The 17,820-nt window shown below is 38.2% G+C and overlaps 1 protein-coding gene across 1 annotated transcript; it reads left to right on the top strand.

Moving 5' to 3' along the window:
• Positions 1-2,166: 2,166 nt before the first annotated feature.
• LOC139741097 (WD repeat-containing protein 13-like) lies at positions 2,167-15,857 on the top strand. The gene is made up of 14 exons (XM_071651686.1): positions 2,167-2,262; positions 3,116-3,171; positions 5,215-5,306; positions 6,270-6,321; positions 7,610-7,734; positions 8,372-8,454; positions 8,997-9,137; positions 9,799-9,965; positions 10,531-10,674; positions 11,163-11,221; positions 12,085-12,204; positions 12,823-12,941; positions 13,936-14,084; positions 15,039-15,857. Exons 1-14 carry the CDS (start codon positions 2,178-2,180, stop codon positions 15,099-15,101), a joined length of 1,455 nt encoding a protein of 484 aa, XP_071507787.1. The 5' UTR covers positions 2,167-2,177; the 3' UTR covers positions 15,102-15,857.
• Positions 15,858-17,820: the final 1,963 nt, after the last annotated feature.

The following is a 17,820-nucleotide window of genomic DNA, read 5'->3' as shown; positions in this document are numbered from 1 at the left end:
ATTGCCAATTGGAGAATTATGAATTTAACAACCATGAGGCTTGAGAGGAAATTCCAGATCAGTTAAATGTTACATGTAGTCTGAAAGGAAAGAGTAGGCTTACTCCTTACAATTTTATCAGAGCTAATAGTAAAAATTTTATCAAAATCAGATACAAGAATTGGGGAAAATCATGAAGTTTTGCTAATTTTGCAAAACATTTCTCAGCAGACTTTTATATGAATATGCAAAAGACTATTTAAGCTGGTACATGTAATGTCATCACCTCACAATTTCCCATTGATCATATACAAAAAAACTGACGAAAATTACATTTTTTCACTCACAAAATTTTAAAACATAATGATATGCCTGGCTGAATACATAGTTAAAAATAGATGCCTACAGATATCAGAGGTGGGGGCTGAACTGCTTTTGAAGAAAAAAAAAGGCAAGTTTAAGATTTCTTCTTCTGATTAAGTCTGCCTCCTTCAATAGACTGAAGATTCTTGCTGACTGGTGCTATTATTATACATCATATTATTTGCAAATGTTTTGTGAATAAAAGGAATATATACCACATATCTCTCTTCTCTAGGTGCCACATATATTCTGTTTAATCTGGAAAACCATGATTTTCAAAGCTTCTTTATCCTAGATATTTATGTCCAACAGCTGAAGACTTGTGGTCAAGAACATATTGTTCTTACAGACTGGTGCTATTATTACTGGTGCTATTATTATATCAGGTTTTTTTTTAATATGATTTGTGTACAAAGGAGGTCCTATCAAGCTGTGAGGTGATGACATCATCTATTCACTCATTTGCATATTTATTTTGATGGCTCAAGATATGTCTTGTGAAAATTGTAAAAATGTCACAATTTCATAACTTCTTTATGATTTACCTCCAAGTTGATCAAATTTTCAGTGTTGTGCTTATATTGAAAAAAAAAATGTTGCCGGGGTAATTCTTTCTTATTCTGCTTTGATGGAGCAGACAACAGACAGAAAGTGACATGGGATAGACCACAAGTCATCAGCTGTTGGACATAAATATCTAGGATAAAGAAGCTTCAAAAATCATGGTTTTCCAGATTTAAACAGAATGTGGCACCTAGAGAAGAGAGATATGCGGTATTATATTCCTTTTATTCACAAAATATTTGCAAAGTGAACACAAAATCATATATATAATGTATCAATGAAATATTGTATAGGTGAATTAGATGATCATACAAAAACAATTGGAAAATCATTGCTTGTTCAATTGAATTAATACACACAAAATGCAGGTGACCGTCATCTTAAGCTAAAATGTGAGTTTGATGGCAGCCTCTGGAAAATGATAGAAAAGATACAGTATACCCCTATCAAAAAATGAAATCAAGATTTTTTTTTTTGATATAATTCAAATTATTGGCTAATTTTGGACACTTAAGATAAAACAGGTTTGAAAATGAGCCATGCCTGAATAGAATAGTGGCAGTCTGAATTATAAGTACCGTTATTAGGGACTACTTATATTTGGTAATTGTATCAAAATTAACTTCTTCTTTTTTTAAGTTGATTTATACCAGACTTATCTGCAAATAAGAACATTGGAAAGTAATGCTATGAAGTTGAATGATAGAATGTTTATGTAAAGTTGACAGTAATGAATAGATTAAGTTTGATGGAAATCATACAAGTAATCACAAAAGAAAGATAGGGACGGGTTGTATATATGTCATATATATATATGATAGATAAATAGATACATATATATTATGCCTTTCCTTGTTTTCTTCAGATTCTTCAAATGATATAAAAAGAGCGAACAAACAAGAAAGATAGCACCAATATTTGGATTCCTGTTGTGCAGTTCATTGAGGTTGAGCTGACATTTCGGTTTGGTTAGATGAGTCATTGCAGAACCAAGATCAATGGAAGCTCTGACATACAAAAAGCTGTACAGTTCCGAAACTAACAAATAACAAGAGCTCTGATGATGTCACTTCTCGTTGTATGCATAGAGATATACATGTATATTAGTATACATCTCTATGGTTGTATGTATGTGGGGCTCTTTAACACCACCATACTCATATACAGTAGTACTACACAGGCGTCGGGGACTGGTGTATGGCTTTTGTGACTGGATCCTTATTCGAGTCTACTGTCATAGCTGATGAATTAAACGTTTATTCTACTATCATATGACGATGGCAACAATGTGGCAACAAATTCTGGCAATTGACGCCAGATATAATACGTACAGGACGCCCAACAACCCGCAATTTCGTAAGTAAACACTGCACTGCTTCGCCCTGCCTAAATTCTATTACTAGTATTAGAAGTCAAGAGTAGCCGCGGCTAGCGACGGCCAAACGCAGCCGTGCAACGTCGTTGAACGTGATTGCTGCTGAAAACACTGCTGCCGGGCCGCCACGCCCACGGGATTGTTCCCTCTCCGTCGGTCGGCTAGCTGGCAAATCCCGCGGGCGTCCGGGATGAGAAAGTGGGGTTGCAGTTTCGTTGTTTGATTGCTATGACTCAGTCAACCTCTGCTCTTCTTCATCAGTGCGTGTTTAGTACTGAAAATGAAATGATGTCTAGAATTGTAGAAATAGAAATTATAATGCATTATTGGCCCTAAATGCTGAGCAAGAACAAAGAAGAGAGTAGACATGCATGTACATGCTGTATGAGCTGAGGTAGAGAACTAGAGTTTCATAATCATTCATATCATCCAATTCTGATAGAGTAATCAACCCAGGGTGCCTATTTCTGGCAGGGGCACTTTCATTCATCAAGAAAACAGCTAATGAACATCATGTGTGCTTTTTAGTCCCACTTTAGCATGTTTAGTAATAGTACACAAGCAGGAGTTTCTCGCAAGTGTTATGGGAAGTGACACCTGATTGGGCCTTTTCATCAATGAATATGAAACGGCCCCTGCCGCAAATAGGCACCCTGTACAAAGCCTACGGCAAACAGGGTGTTTTACTCTATGGCTTCTAGATCTAGATCCTATTAGACTTGTAAAGTTTTGTCTCTTTTATTGCCACCTAAGTTAAGTAGAGTTATAAATATGGAAATCTGGTTCGTAATTTCTGTTTGATATAACTTTTGATCTGCCATGTATTTATTTCAGGAACATTGTACATTCGACGACGGAGTCAGCTTTTGCGAGACAGTGCTTCATCCGGAGTAAGTTGTTCATTATTTTTTGTGCTTTTACTTGAAGGTGCCATGAGTAAGGATGCTTTGAAGTTCAAAATGATTCCTGATTGTTGTACATGTCTAAATTTTGAGTGTGTGTGTTTTTTTTTTTTTTCAAAAGTAGGGATAGGCCCTAAAAGTACCAGCAGTATTTCAGTCTTGCATAAAAATAGTCTGTGAGTATGCTATGTATGTCAACTTAATGTGTACGTTTTTTTTTCATTGTTGCTGCTGCAGGGCAGCTCTTGTAATTATGCCCTAAAGCCTAGCTCACACCTTTGCGTTTCGAGCTTGCGTTCAGCTGCGTATTGCCCGAACGCAGTCTAACGCAGCCCAACGCAGCACTACGCAATGAAACGAGCTAATATGAGGTTAATACGCAGACTAACGCAGAGGCTTTGCGTTCTAGCTCGCTAGTTTGAAATTTTTTCAAACATCCGCAACTGAACGCAAGATCAAAATCCATACGAGCTAAGACGAGGGACAACCAGCTAATGCGAGCAAGGACGAGCAAGGGCGAGCGACAACGAGCTGCTTAACGCAGGCCAACGCAGCTTTACTTTGAACTGCGTATGGTTACGATACCTGCTCGCTTCACCTCGACTTACCTCGCTTTAGTTCGCGTTACCTCGCTTTACCTCGCATCACCTCACTCTACTCCTAGTACTCTGCTCGAATTAGCAAGGACCGTTGCGGATGTAACTCGCTTCATTGCGAATCTAGCTCGTCCGTCGCTCGCTCCCCCTCGTCTTACCTCGTTCCTCCTCGATCCTGTTCGATGCTGCTCGCTTTAGCTCGCTATGACTGCGTATACATCTGTTCATACAAAATCTAGTCAGATTTAATTAAAATTCACTTAGTTGACTAAGAAACACAATATTATGCTAATTAAATCATGAAGCTTTTGGAATGATTGTGTGCTTTCAGCAACATCAGATTCAAAATTATCAGTTTTTAAAAACACCTCAAACTGTGTTTCCCGCTGTTATTGTAGGTTTTGTGGAAAATCTTTTTTTTTTCTCAGAATTGTATTACCACACAATGTATAATATTGCTGAAAAGTAATTTTTTTTTTAACAGAGTAATATGCTCTGTTCAGTCCTCAACAACTGCAGGTAATGAGCAAGGTTGTCATTCCTGTTATAGTGACCGTAAGCAAGCCATTTTGAAATAACCTGTACCGGTAGTGAAAATAATGTCCTGACCCAAAGCGACATTAAGGGTGACCCTATAAGGAAAAGTTGACTTCAGACCATGAAAACAACATTCAGAATCGATGTCATTGACCCAGAAAACCTATGATACAGATTTTGAAAATTATTGTGAAATGTTTACCTTTTTAAACAATGGAAGTGACTTTTGAATTTCAGATGGCGGCCATATTGGATTTGGCCAATATGGCCTCAGGGCGCCCTTCTTGGCGCCCATCAAAAATTGAAATAGTATGGTTTTGGCAACACATGTACCAAATTTAGTGCTTTTTGAAGAATTTGAACCAAAAAGTCCTTGTGCCCTCCCCCCCCCCCCCCCCCCTAACTGTAAAATGTCAAAAATTATAATTATACCAGTGAAGCTCTCTACGAGCTTATACGCAGCAGGGCAAACTGATACGCAACGGAACGAGCCGGAACGAGCAACAGTCGAGTGGATGAGCAGTGAAACGAGGAGAAGCGAGTTCATGCGAGCTGCTACGAGCTAGTGCGAGATGCCAGCGAGCAACGAACGAGTGGCGAACGAGGTACACGCGCAACGGGGCGAGCAATCTTCGTACTGAATCGTACTGTTACGAGCAAAAGCGAGCTGGAGCGAGGTGAAAAGCAAGCTAAGGCAACCGTAGGCAACCATTTTGTACAAAATATACGAGCTACAACGCAACAATGTGACTGCTACAAAATATTTTGCCGCGGAGTGCTGCGTTAGGCTGCTTTAAGGCTGCGTTCGACTGACGCAGCTATACGCAGCTAAAACCGCAAAGGTGTGAGCTGGGCTTAAAGCCCCAGTTTGACACATCTTTTCTCCTTGCCTTCCCAGCTTGATCCACAAATCCGTAAGCAGTACATGAAGCAGAGGATCCAGCTTCTCACCGAGCGATATGGGGCCAATATTTCCATGTCTGACCAGGGGTAAGTACAGCAGTTTTTTGCCTTCATTTAATGCAAATTGACCATACATTACAGTGTAGCTGCCATGCCAATTTCTCTAACCCTCCTCCTCACCCCCATCTCCCCCTCCCCTTCTCCCCCTTCTACCTCTCTTAGTTCCCCCCCCCCCCACACACACAAACGCTTTCTGGAGGTCCACTACCTTACTATACAGCAATCTATGATTTATGTAGGCCTATGTCAGGTATTGATTGATTGATTTACTTAATTGTCCACAGAGATATAGGCCTACATGGTAAGTGTATTTCATGTCAAAGATTTTGGACTATGAGTACATATATATCATGCATACTTGTACAAGAAAATGTGTTTTGACAACCAGAGGGCTTGCTCAAGGCTTACCTGATTTAGCAACACTTGGGGTGTTCCACAAAGAATTTAAGTCAAACTTAGCATTTTAAGATTGACTAAAAATTATGGTATGCTGTGTGTGTCTTCAATATTGCTCAACTTTGTAATGAAAGTGAAGATTTTGAAGACTTAAAATTATGGTATGCCGTGTGTCTTCAGTGTTGCTCAACTCTCTAATGAAAATGAAGATTTTGGAGACTTTTTTCATGTAGCCATTGATAATACAAGATAAAATAAATCAACAATGGAATTGTTCTGTAAACATTTCAGATAATTTGAAGTGGGTGGTTATAAAGCTAATGAAATTGAATAGGGAGACAAGTGGCATACCATAATTTTTTATATTAAGTTCGACTTCATGAAACACCCCCTGGATTCATTGTGTAGATAAGTACCAGAAGAAGCAGGTGAATTGGATAGTGTGGGTGTTCTCTGGGGAAATGTCTCTATAAGGTTAGATATTTAGCGGTATTAAAGTATGTGTATATTGGTGTATTCCCTTTTATCCGTGAATGGAATGAAATTGTTTGAGGAAAATCCTGTCACCAATGCTCTCATCTTTATTTTCAGTAGCAGCCTTCGCAGCAGAAGTGCCAGTATGATGGGAAGCCGGACAAATCTGGATGTGAGTCGTGTTTTCTTGATTCACCCTCACAGGACTGTATATGTATCCTGTGGCTGTCTTTTCAGCATACCTCACCACAAGCATGAACCAACATGTATAAGCATGACTTTCATTTGCAATGTAAACTGGGTATGAAGTAGAGCCTAGGTGCTGGCAAAACTGTTAGTAGAAGTTGGTGTCTTCCACAGCAAAAAACATCTATAGTATGAAGTTGGCATGAATGATGGCACTGATACAGTGTGCTGAAGTATTGTGTATTACATTATGTTTCATCCATCCATCAAAAACAAGTGCAATAACAAAGTATACAACGAATCAAATACAAGTACAGGTAATACATGGAATTTTATGGCCCAAAATTTTGGAATTCCCTTGAGAAAAATATAAAAGATTCCATTAGTTTGAAATCATTCTCTAGTAATTCAAAGAAATATTTGATTAGCTCATATGTACCCCATGATTAGTTTGACTGTTTGGAATTGTTGTTCTTTTTTCTTCACCCTGTATCGAGAATGTTGACCTGCCCTTCGCTCTCTCTACTCCCCCTCTCCCCCTCCCGCCCTCTCTTTCCCTACTCTCTTCTGTGTGTGCACAATGTATGTGGATGCATACATGTGTGTGTACGTGCGTGTGTGTGTGTATGTGTATGTGGGTACGTGTGTGTGCTTGTGTGTATGTGTATGTGTATGTGTGTGTGTGTATGTCTATGTCTATGTCTATGTCTATGTCTATATGTATGTGTATACATGTGAAAGCGTATACACTGTACTTCATGTAACCATCCGATTCGATTGAATGAAAACTGTATACTTTCAATGATTAGCTTGTACGGTACATGTATCGTTGTATTGTGTTATAAAGTCATATATAATTAATGTATTGTAGTAATGTAACGTAAGTGAGGGGACTGCAATCTGCAAGTTCGCTTTTTAGCAGCCCCTCAATTTCCATTTCCATGAAGTTCTTTCAAGAACCAATATGTATTATTATGTTCCAATATATGTAATCATGTCAAAGTGTATTACCTGTGTTTGATTGGAAATGAAAATAAAAAAAACATGCATGTGAACATGTATGTGTGAAATGAATGAATGAATGGCTATGGGTGAAAAGACATCATTATGTAATAAACAGTGGCATGTCTCTCATGAAACTAATGAAAAAAAAAAGGCTCTGGTTTTTGTACATGTGGATACTGAGGAAAGTCATGGATTCTCAGGGAAAACTTTACAGTTAATTTTCTACCACCATTTCTACATTTGGGTTTTTTTCACATCTACAAATGTAGATGCTTGATGACAGTTTGGGGGATTTTCGCACCCATCGTCGACAGCACAGCAAGGGTTCTTTCAAGCTGGACAAAGAAGATGACCAGATGCGTCTCGTGCCAACCAGGAATGCCGATGCCAGCAAGTGAGTTACTGGTGGCTTGCACAGCCGGAGATTTCGCACGGGGAAGCACTGACCATAGGCAGTGCAAACTATGGACCATTCATGCCAACAGGCCACTTTTATAGTGTGTACAATGACTGATTTTACAGCTTCATGCAGTGGTCATAAATAGCTAACATTTGCCTATGGCTGCCCTGGGCCTCAAGCAAAAACTGATCAGTAAAGACTGGTTTGAAATAATGGCTTATTTAGAAGTTTCTTTCATGATCATGATGCCATTTCAATTTAAAAAATAAAATTTTGACTGTTTTGACTATTTAAAAGGAGACAATAAAACATTACTACATTTTATGAATGCTGAGTGCAAAGTAGAATTTGATTTCTTGTTGTCAGTCCTGCTCTCAATTTGACTTTATCTACTGCTTCTCTGCCCCTCTTTTGTTGCTATTCAGTGACATGACCAAAGAGGCCATTTATAGTAAGTACTCAATGATGTGAAGCACTTGCTACCTGTGTGACATTCAAGTATTATGGTAGCTTGAGTACTACTAGTACACGAACAATCTTACTCAATATCTTGCACAACTTTCACAAGTGTTGTTGTGTATCGCAGCTAACATGCATTGGTTTAATTTCATCGCTCTTGTCAATGTGTCAGGGCTATGGCTGGAGGAACGACGCTGGCAGAGAATTACGCCTTCACAGGAATGCACCACATCTTTGACCACCACCAGAAAGCAGGTACCTCCAACCTCCATTTTTTTCATGGCGGTTTGAGTTTATTTGAATTACTTTGATGGGCAGTGAACCTGAAAAACAATAATTGACACCCATATTTCTTATATTTGCCTATCCATTCAAAATAGGAGAATGCTGTCACATATGTTTTATGAAGTGTGAAGATACATAGGTAATTGTAAAAGATATTGTAAAGTGAGGAATGTTCATATGCATTTTAATTTTGCAAATTTTATGAGAGCCAAAATTCATGAAATTATAAAAATGCATGAAAAAGTACTAGTCTACAATGTACATTATTTGCATTAGATGTTAGAGGCAACTCGCACAAATTTCATGCCGCAAAAAAGGCCATCAATTTTGCGAAAATTTCATGCCACAAAAATATTGTGTTTTACAGTATTGAAAAGTCTAATCGGAGTTACATTTCATCCCAACATTTTAATTTCATGACAAGCTGGTTGTGCTAAAATTCTTACAAACCATCTCTTGTGTAATACACACATGTCTATCAGTATCCTGCTGTGATTATGTTTGAAATGCAGTGACCGCCGTCAAGTTTGCCAACGATGACAAGTCCCGGATAGCATGTAGCTCCCTCGACAAGACCATCTCCGTGTGCCAAGTCCTGCCGTCCCCAGCGACTGTCGTCTGTACATTAAAGGGACACACTAAAGGTGTCACAGGTAATGAATCAATTACCGTATTTAATCTAAACTATTACTCTGTATTTCTCATTGTTTAAAGTGATCTGCTCCCCAGTGTAATACTTCTCTTTTTCAACAGTACACTCCATTCAGATCACTTCGTTCTTGTAACACTGGCCTTCTCATTGTTCTCAGAACAAAAATCATGTGGGGTGACACATCTCTTGTTCATGCTAGATCCTCTCGTCTGGAATGAGCTTCCTTTGCGTATTTGTACCACCTTGTCAGTTGATTCTTTTGAGACAGCACTGAAAACACACATATCTTAATATGTAGGATATGAATAACTGATAACTTTATCTTTTTTTTCCCTCACTTTCCTCTTTCTCTTTTCTCTGTATGCCATATGAGGAATTTCTTGTACCATTGAGCCCTTAGACAGAGTGGTCAGGTACCCTGTTTCATTTATATCTATGTTGTAGTTATGACATGACATGTTGTTGGTTGAAATGGTGCTACACATTATTCAGTATTTTATTGACAATAACAGCCAATAATTGCCAAATAGATACTTTCAATTTTTCCTAGCTGTTGTTTAAATGGTCATTGTAGGTGAATGTTATTGTCTACATTTGAAGCAGACTTATAGTTATCTATGTTTTGTTTTGTTTTGTTTCATTTTGTTTTTATTGATCAACAGATTTCTGCTGGTCCCTGTCCAACGACCTCATTCTGTCCTGCTCCCTGGACGGTACGGCCAGACTCTGGGTGGTCAGTAGTGGGTCATGTGCTCGGACGGTCACTGACCCCCAGCAGTCACCCCTCCTCTCCTGCTGCTTCCAGCCACTCAACAACAACATGGTGGTCGTATCCTTTGTGTGTGCTGGTCAAGTCTGAGATCTTGTCTTGCACAACCTGATTTGTTATTTTGCTCTTAAACCATTTATGTGCCTATACATTTTGCAGAAGAAATTTACTTGACTAATTTGATGGTGATGATCACTTTGTGTGTCTTTTTTCAGTAGGTGTTGCTTGGCAATTTTGCAAGAAATAAATGTCTACATGTCAGAATGACTAGATTTTATCATTTTATGAAATGTTTTTAGAATTTCATAGAATGTTTTTGTAATTCTGTATAATAAGATTTTATAATGACTGAATGTATCAAGAGGACACATAAAACTCTGTCATTCTTTTTATTATTATAGTGCAAAGCAGCTTGGTGTTGAATTCTAAGGCTTTTTGTGCCAACGATTTTTAGGCCATATCTTATTGATGTTTTTTGGTAGCTGTGAATTGAAACAGAGAAATGTAACACCTTGTGTTTGCTCGAATGGAACAGACATGATATATTTCATATCATTAAAAAAAAAAATAGAGAAAATTTCCTTAACATCTGCACCCTTAAAAAAAATCAACAACTGCATAACAGACTGGTAATGCCCGTGGAGGGGTTCAGGTGTTGAATGTGTCGACGGGCAAACCCACCAAGGGGGGCCAGGGAAAACTGACCGGCCAGGTCTTGTGCTTAACCTTTGACGACACGGGTGCCTTGCTGTGGGGAGGGGATGACAAGGTGAGGAATTTGAGCCCCTGTTTGGTTTCTGAGACAAGGCAAACTTGAATTGTGTGTCAACATGGCAGTGTACCTTTGGCGTCACAGCATCAAACTACCACCTTCCTTCCAGTAAGCAGATCGTAGTATACCAGTAACTTACTAGTATCCAAATATCTATTCATTTGGCAAGGCTACTGCTGTGCTGTGGGGAGGAACAACTTAAATAAAGAAGACAAGGATGAAAAGATGCGATAATTGAATAGTATTTCTGATAAAAGTGAAGATCAAATTATTTTCATATTACGTTGTCAATTATCATCTTGGTGAAATTTCTGTAAGCAAAGGGGCCCTTTTTTCCCAAATTGACACAGTTTGAGTGCCAGTGATTATATTGTTGTTGTTGTTGTTCACTGTAGTGTGATACCTAAAAGTATATTTTGTAGAAGCAGTGTGATAAAGGTTATTATGCACTGTACATTGATTTGTGGGCTTCCTTTTTATTTCAGGGTGTAATTTCATCATTCCAGTATGACATGGCTACAGGCAAATTGTCAAAGGGAAAGAGGTATGTCTTACAAGGCACATAATACTATGCGAGCTGAAATTTTTGCGGTGGTTTTATTTTCACGAATTTCGCGAAATTGCCTTTGAACCGCGAAAATAACAACACGCAAAAATAACAATGCGCGAATAACTACTAAGTTCAGTGAGGCCCTTGCAACCGCGAAAATTAAAAACACGCAAAAATGTCCAAGTAGCAATTCGCGAAAATATCTGTACGCGAAAATTTCAGCTCGTACAGTAATAGTTTTGTTGTAATCATTTGCAGGTTTATAGTTGTTGCAGAAGAAGAAATGGTATCATATGCAATGTACCAACGAATATGGAAAAGATCAAATTTGATGTAACTATAAAAACTGCATTTTACAGATTTTTCATCATTGAATTTAAGCTAAACTGAGCAAGTCATCAGGACACATGGGTGTGTTAACAGTAGGATTTACCAAGATCATGATGTCTAATATGTTTATTGTGTTGCTGTCTTTCTTGTTGATTTACTGAGCCAATGTGTTGACTTGGTTTTACAAATGACTTCAATATAGTTAGTCAGGAAAAATAAGAGCAGTAGATAGATCCTGTAACAGTAACCCTTTACCCTGTCATGACAAATGCTGTTTATTCCTGTAACTTATCACTATTTCCATTTAGTATTTCAGGTTTGATGTGATAGATTTATGATTTAACACTTGTATCAGTGATTATATTTCTTTCATCCCAAGCTACCAATGCCAACATATGATACTAATCAGGCAAGAATATATATGTACCCCTGCAGTAATTTCAGACATTATTTCTTTATACATTGCAATTGTAGTCCCACTCATAGATTATCATGATAGTGATTATTTCTAACTCTGCATTTGCCAGGCTGGTGGTGTGTGAGGGCAGTCCCATCACATGCCTCTCCTTCCGGGCCTGGGCATCCAGGGAGGCTCGTGATCCCCTCCTCCTTATCAACTGTGCCATCAACCAGCTTTGCCTCTACAGGTGACATGATTATTCCTCAGTCTGACTGTTACACTTCTGTGGTAGATAGCAAAGAAAATTACAATTCCAGTTTGGACAGGAGAAAGTATTATGTGTGAGATTCCACAGATTGTCTTTTAAGACTGTCAGTCAAGCTTGGGACAGGAGAGAGAAATGAAATATTATTAAAAAGAATAAACTTTTGCAATGCTGTTCCTTTTGAACATTTCATCACTTAGATTTAGCCTCATGTATGGATATCTCAAGACGGATCTTGAGATGCCCTCATCTTCTAGAGTAATTCACAAATTTACAGGCTATGCTTCTCTTGTGAATTCCTCTTTTCCATATGGAGTTACAAAATAAAATTGTATCGCTTACTTGTTTATTTGTCTAAAAACAAAGTTGATATTATTATAATTGTATCCATGTTTTGTTGAAACTTATGTGATTCAAAGCTCCTTAAGATATTGTGTACTCATGTAAGCGTTATGTATATTGCTTTTTATTACTTTGTGTGGAAAAGTAAAATCATTTGAATTGAATTGAATTGAATTGAATATTAAAACTGTGTTTCAAGATTCATCAGTGGCAGTTGATCAAAAGTGCAGGAGATTTTTTTTGGTTGTTTCTTGGCAGGGTAACGGGCAGTGATGGGGAGGTCAGTCTGAAGAAGACGTTCTCCATCAAACACAGGAAGGAGAATGTGAGAAGCTCCTTCTGTCCCTTAATGTCCTTTAGGGAGGGAGCATGTGTGGGTAAGGAGAATGTCTTGGTAGACATCATCATCAACATTCTCTTTATCTTCATCATCTTCATAATTTTCATATTATCATCATTATAATCTACAGTCAAACCTGTCTTAGCGACTACCTGTTTAAAGCAGCCACCTCCCGTATACAACCATTGAAAACAATTACCTCCGAGAGAAAAAGCATGTTACAGAACCTGTCTATAGCGACCACCTGTCTATAACGGTCACTTTCTTCGTCTCCCTTGGGTGTCCGCAATAGACAGGTTTTACTGTTTATTATTTTCATATTATCATTAACATCATTCTCATTCTCTTTATCGTCATCATTAATATAATCATCTTTATGATTTTCATATTATCATCATGATCTGTATCATTTTCATGTTTCTTGTCATCATCATTAATGTCATCATAATCATAATTATTATCTATCATTCTAATATTCTTTATCATCATCATCATCAGTGCCGTTGCCATTGTCATTTTCTCTGTCATCAGCATCATCATCTTTATCATTTACATGTTATCGTCATTACCATAATCTGTATCATTTTGATATTTCTTATCATTAACATCATTCTCATCATCTTTATTATTAATATCATCATCATTATCATCTTAATATCATAATCATAATTATCATCATCTGTCATTCTAATATTCTTCAACATCATCAGTGCCTTCATCATTGTCATTTTCTCCATCATCAATATCATCTTTATCATCATCATCTTCATCATTATCGGCGTCAGCATCATCATTCTGTGGATAAGTTTCATATCGCATACAGTCATTAATTTTCCTTGTCATTGTCAGCATGTATTTTTTTGATCTGCAGAGAATGCTGGTAGCTCCTTCATATGAGATGTTTAAAAGTATGCAGTGAGTACAACTGTATTAGCTTTTTATCATAACTGAAGTAATGGCTTTGCTGAAGTTCAGAGCTACTAGCATTTTCCAATTTGATGTGACACATATCACTATTCTGATCCTCTCAGTATCGGGCAGTGAAGACATGACTGTGTACTTCTTTGACATCGAGCGCACTGCCAAGCCCTGCGTCAACAAGCTCCAGGGACACTCAGCCCCTGTCCTGGGCGTTGGCTTCAACTATGACGAGAGTCTCCTGGCAACGTCTGATGCAGAGGTGAGGCATATGTGGGGGGCTTCGGAGGAATGCCTCTATGAGAGCTTGTACTTGCATCTATCTTGATATTGTAAACTCTAGTGTTGTGCTGTGTGCGTGAGGAAGTGTTTCAGAAACATTCACAGCTGTAAATGGATAGAGCAATGAATTGCTCCGTCCATTTATTTGAAGCTGTTGAGTGATTCTCTTGAAGGGCTTAAAGTATTTTAGACAGTATATGAGAACCCTTACACAACGTTGATTGAGGAAGTAATACTAATTCTTACAATGGGTTCTTTTCTCTTTTTGTGTTATTAATATGTATTACACATCAAGAAAGTTACCATCGATGATGTTAAATTTCTTTTTATGAATGATGCTCAATAAGCATAGTGATGTGAGCATCGATTTAAGTTTGTACAGAAGAGGAATTGAAGTTCAGAATTACTTTTGAGCAGACCAATATTGTACAAAGTCTCCCTGATTCCATCGTAGGCTCCCTGTAAAATATCTCATCATGTATCATGTCTTCGCAGAAGAATACAAGTGTTTCCCTAATTTCAGGGGCGGATCCAGTAATGTCATAAGGGGGGGGGGGGCAAAGTAGTTTATTTACCACTTTCGGGTTTAATCCACCATCAAGCATAAAAAAATAAGGCTTAAGCGAAATACTATGTGCTGACAAGGATGGTCTCCTTCAACAACAACAACAAATTTTAAAGGGGGCACCTTTCTTTTTATTTCTTTTATTAAAAAAAAAGAGAGAACAAAATTAAAGGGGATGTGTGCCTGGTGCACCCTCTCCTGGATCCACTAACTGAATTTGGGAATTATGTTTGCCTATTTAGGTACATATGTGTCTCTTTTGAACCTCTTTCCAATTTGATGTGGGAATGATTGCAGCCCTGCTCAAGCATCACCTATAGCTCCTTTTTAATCGTTAGCTTCCCTGTTCCCTGTCTCCCCATTCTGCAGGGCCTGGTGATAGTGTGGAAGAGACACCAGGATGAAGCAGTGACGGCCACGGAGCAGACGTGAGCCCTGGATGAGAGGACGCAAGGGAGGGAAGAGACTGGTGCATTCTTACAGCATAGCTGGGATAGGATGAAAGGGATTGGGTGTTACCCTCCAGGAAGAAGGGGTAATTTAATGCACCCTCAAAGAGCTACATGGTAGTGAGGTATCGGGAGTGGTTCCAGAGACTCACTCAACACAAATTTGAGATGCGAGATGTCCCCTGGTCTTACACTTGTTCTCATGTCCATGATGTTCTCCAGCAAAATGTCCTCCACAGGAGATGTGTGGAAATGTAGAGGCAGAGACATTGCAGACTCATCCAATGCACACAGCCCCATCTGAAGAGCAGAGCAGGATGTTACCTGAGGCGGACAATTTTCATTCACATTGTCCTCAATAGGACTAGAGGTTGCACTGTCTCGGAGCATTCTGCATGTCTTTGAACAGCCTTGTTTATGTCACACATGCCCAGCTAGTCTGGGCAACAGGTGCCCTTAGAATTATGTGTGTTACCCCATGATGCCCTTCACCCTTACAGCATTCTGCTTCAGCTTGGAGTGTGCAAAGCAGCTCAATTCTGGCTCTATCATGTGAATATACTCAGTGCAATAGAATAAGTTGGTCATAAACATCTCCAAGATTGTAGTACCTGTATTTGGGCAGAGGATGGGGCCCTGTGGTCTGTAGTGGGCGAGGAATGCTTATATATTTTAAGTTCTACTGTATCTATGGCAGAGGAAATAAGAATAGATGACATGTATTCATTTCATGCAGCACACAATATTTATTTCTGTTGTCTATTTCTACCATTTCTCAATGATGTCACAATTCAAGCTATTGCCATTATCATAAAGTACTTGTACAATTGTATCTATTGAAGTTTTATACATTGTGTAATGTAAGGTTACGTTTGAAGGCTTCGTTGTAAAGTGTGGAACCATATTACGTAATCTGAAATCTGATGAATGTTGCATTTTATGGTGTGATTTTTTTGTTTGTTGGTTGTTGTTTTTTTCAGTTTGTTTCTTGTTTTTAGATGATGAAGCAGAACTGAACTTCTGGTGAAAGAAAAATAGGAATGAATGGAATATTATATTACTTATCTTATGGATGTTGGCCACTTTTACCTGCCCTGCCCGCCCAGAATGGAGCCTCATGTCGATTGCAGTCTCCTGGCTTGTTGCCCTGTTAAGTCTGTCAAATAAGACTTTGTCCATTGTTTTTGAATATAATTATGTAAGGTGCGGACACAGGTCACTTCAAATTGTTATCACTCCTGATTTCTGTTAGCAGTAAATGGAGAAGCACATTCTGAACTAACTAATAACGGCTCATATGTAAGGCCACTGTCAGTCAGATTCTGTGTCTGGATTTGACAATCATTGTGGGATTGAAGTAGAAAAAAAAATGTCATTTTCTGATATGTTTCTCCTTCAGTTCATTTTGTTCCTCGAATCACTTACATTCAAATTTGATATGCCTGTCTCTGCTACAATTGGAGCAGTTCATTTCTCTGTGTTGAGGCTGTGATGGTTTCAAGCATTCTGTCCTTCTTTCTTCACTATGGATCACTGCAATGTCTGTACAGTGGACTCTCGTTATAACGAAGTCCTTAGGACTGGCAGTTTTCTTTCGTTATATCGAAATTTCGTTGTAACCGAACAAATAAACAATAGAAATACATAGAGCTGATAATGTTGCAGCATGAATTTTTATTTTGTTGTAACTGGAATTTAGTTATAACCATGTTCGTTATAACGGGAGTGCACTGTAGTGCTATTGGCATGGTAGACTACTTCTTTCTGTGTCTAATCAATGCATTATCATCTGTGCTGCAGTATGTAAACGAACATTAGAACTAGAGGAATGTTTACTGTTAGTGAAAAATGTTCTGCATTTATTTTTTTTTTCAAAGATGTGTTTGAGGATACGTACAAATATACATTGTTGTGCCATGCAGACAAATTATGGATTCCTTTGCTGACAGAACTGGGTCGCTCAGAAGATCTCGCTATTCCTGTCACTTCTGAATACATAATTCAACCAGAGGCTCTCAGTGCATGGTACATATGTTTACTACATTGGGCATTCCTCAACCAAGCTTGCAGTATGTCTTTGTCCGTAAGTTAAGTTATGCATATGATTTGGATGTCAGTACATTGTGTATTCTTGTATGTCACTCATGCATTCTTTTATGACTGTTAATTAGCTGCCATGGACCATGGGAATACAGTACTTATATTTTCAAAAGTAAGGATTGTGCAAAAAAAAAAACAACTATTAAATCAATATGGAAATAATTTGCTAATGAAGCAAATTAAATAATATTAGTACATGTACTGTACTACCACTGACTATTGTGTCAAGAAGTGTTTGTATGTGTGTTTGTCTATTTGTTTTTGCATTAGGAGTCCTGATTTTTATTCACAAGAAAGAGGAACATATTCAGTAATCTAAACTTGAAAGTTCAGTTGTACTTGCCACTTCACTGCATCTATGTGTTTATGGGTTTCTCACATACAATGTAAGAGTCCTGCAGCTGTTCACCCATTGAACATGCATCACTGCATATCTTTCAAGATACAGGTATAAAGGTTTACGTTTAGTCAAGGGTCTAGGAGCATAAAATGGGGTATTTGGTTCAAATTCTTCCACAAGCACCAAATTTGGCCTCACTTATACAATATGTATCATACTTTTTCAATTCTTGATGGGTGCCAACTTACTGGCCTCTCCTGAG

This window comes from Diadema antillarum, unplaced genomic scaffold (assembly GCF_040938485.1).
Source record: "Diadema antillarum isolate AM-2024a unplaced genomic scaffold, OU_Dant_1.0 seq00000901_RagTag, whole genome shotgun sequence".
NCBI classification, from domain to species: Eukaryota; Metazoa; Echinodermata; class Echinoidea; order Diadematoida; family Diadematidae; genus Diadema; species Diadema antillarum.
The sequence above is the reverse complement of the archived record's forward strand: the minus strand, read 5'-3'. Positions and strand labels throughout refer to the sequence as shown.

Bases quoted from the DNA above. Each gene is read 5' to 3' on its own strand.
- LOC139741097 (XM_071651686.1), top strand. From the start codon at position 2,178: ATGACGATGGCAACAATGTGGCAACAAATTCTGGCAATTGACGCCAGA. The intron at 11,222-12,084 runs GTATGTCTTACA...TGCATTTGCCAG, and splicing joins AAATTGTCAAAGGGAAAGAG to GCTGGTGGTGTGTGAGGGCA. The intron at 12,205-12,822 runs GTGACATGATTA...GTTTCTTGGCAG, and splicing joins AACCAGCTTTGCCTCTACAG to GGTAACGGGCAGTGATGGGG.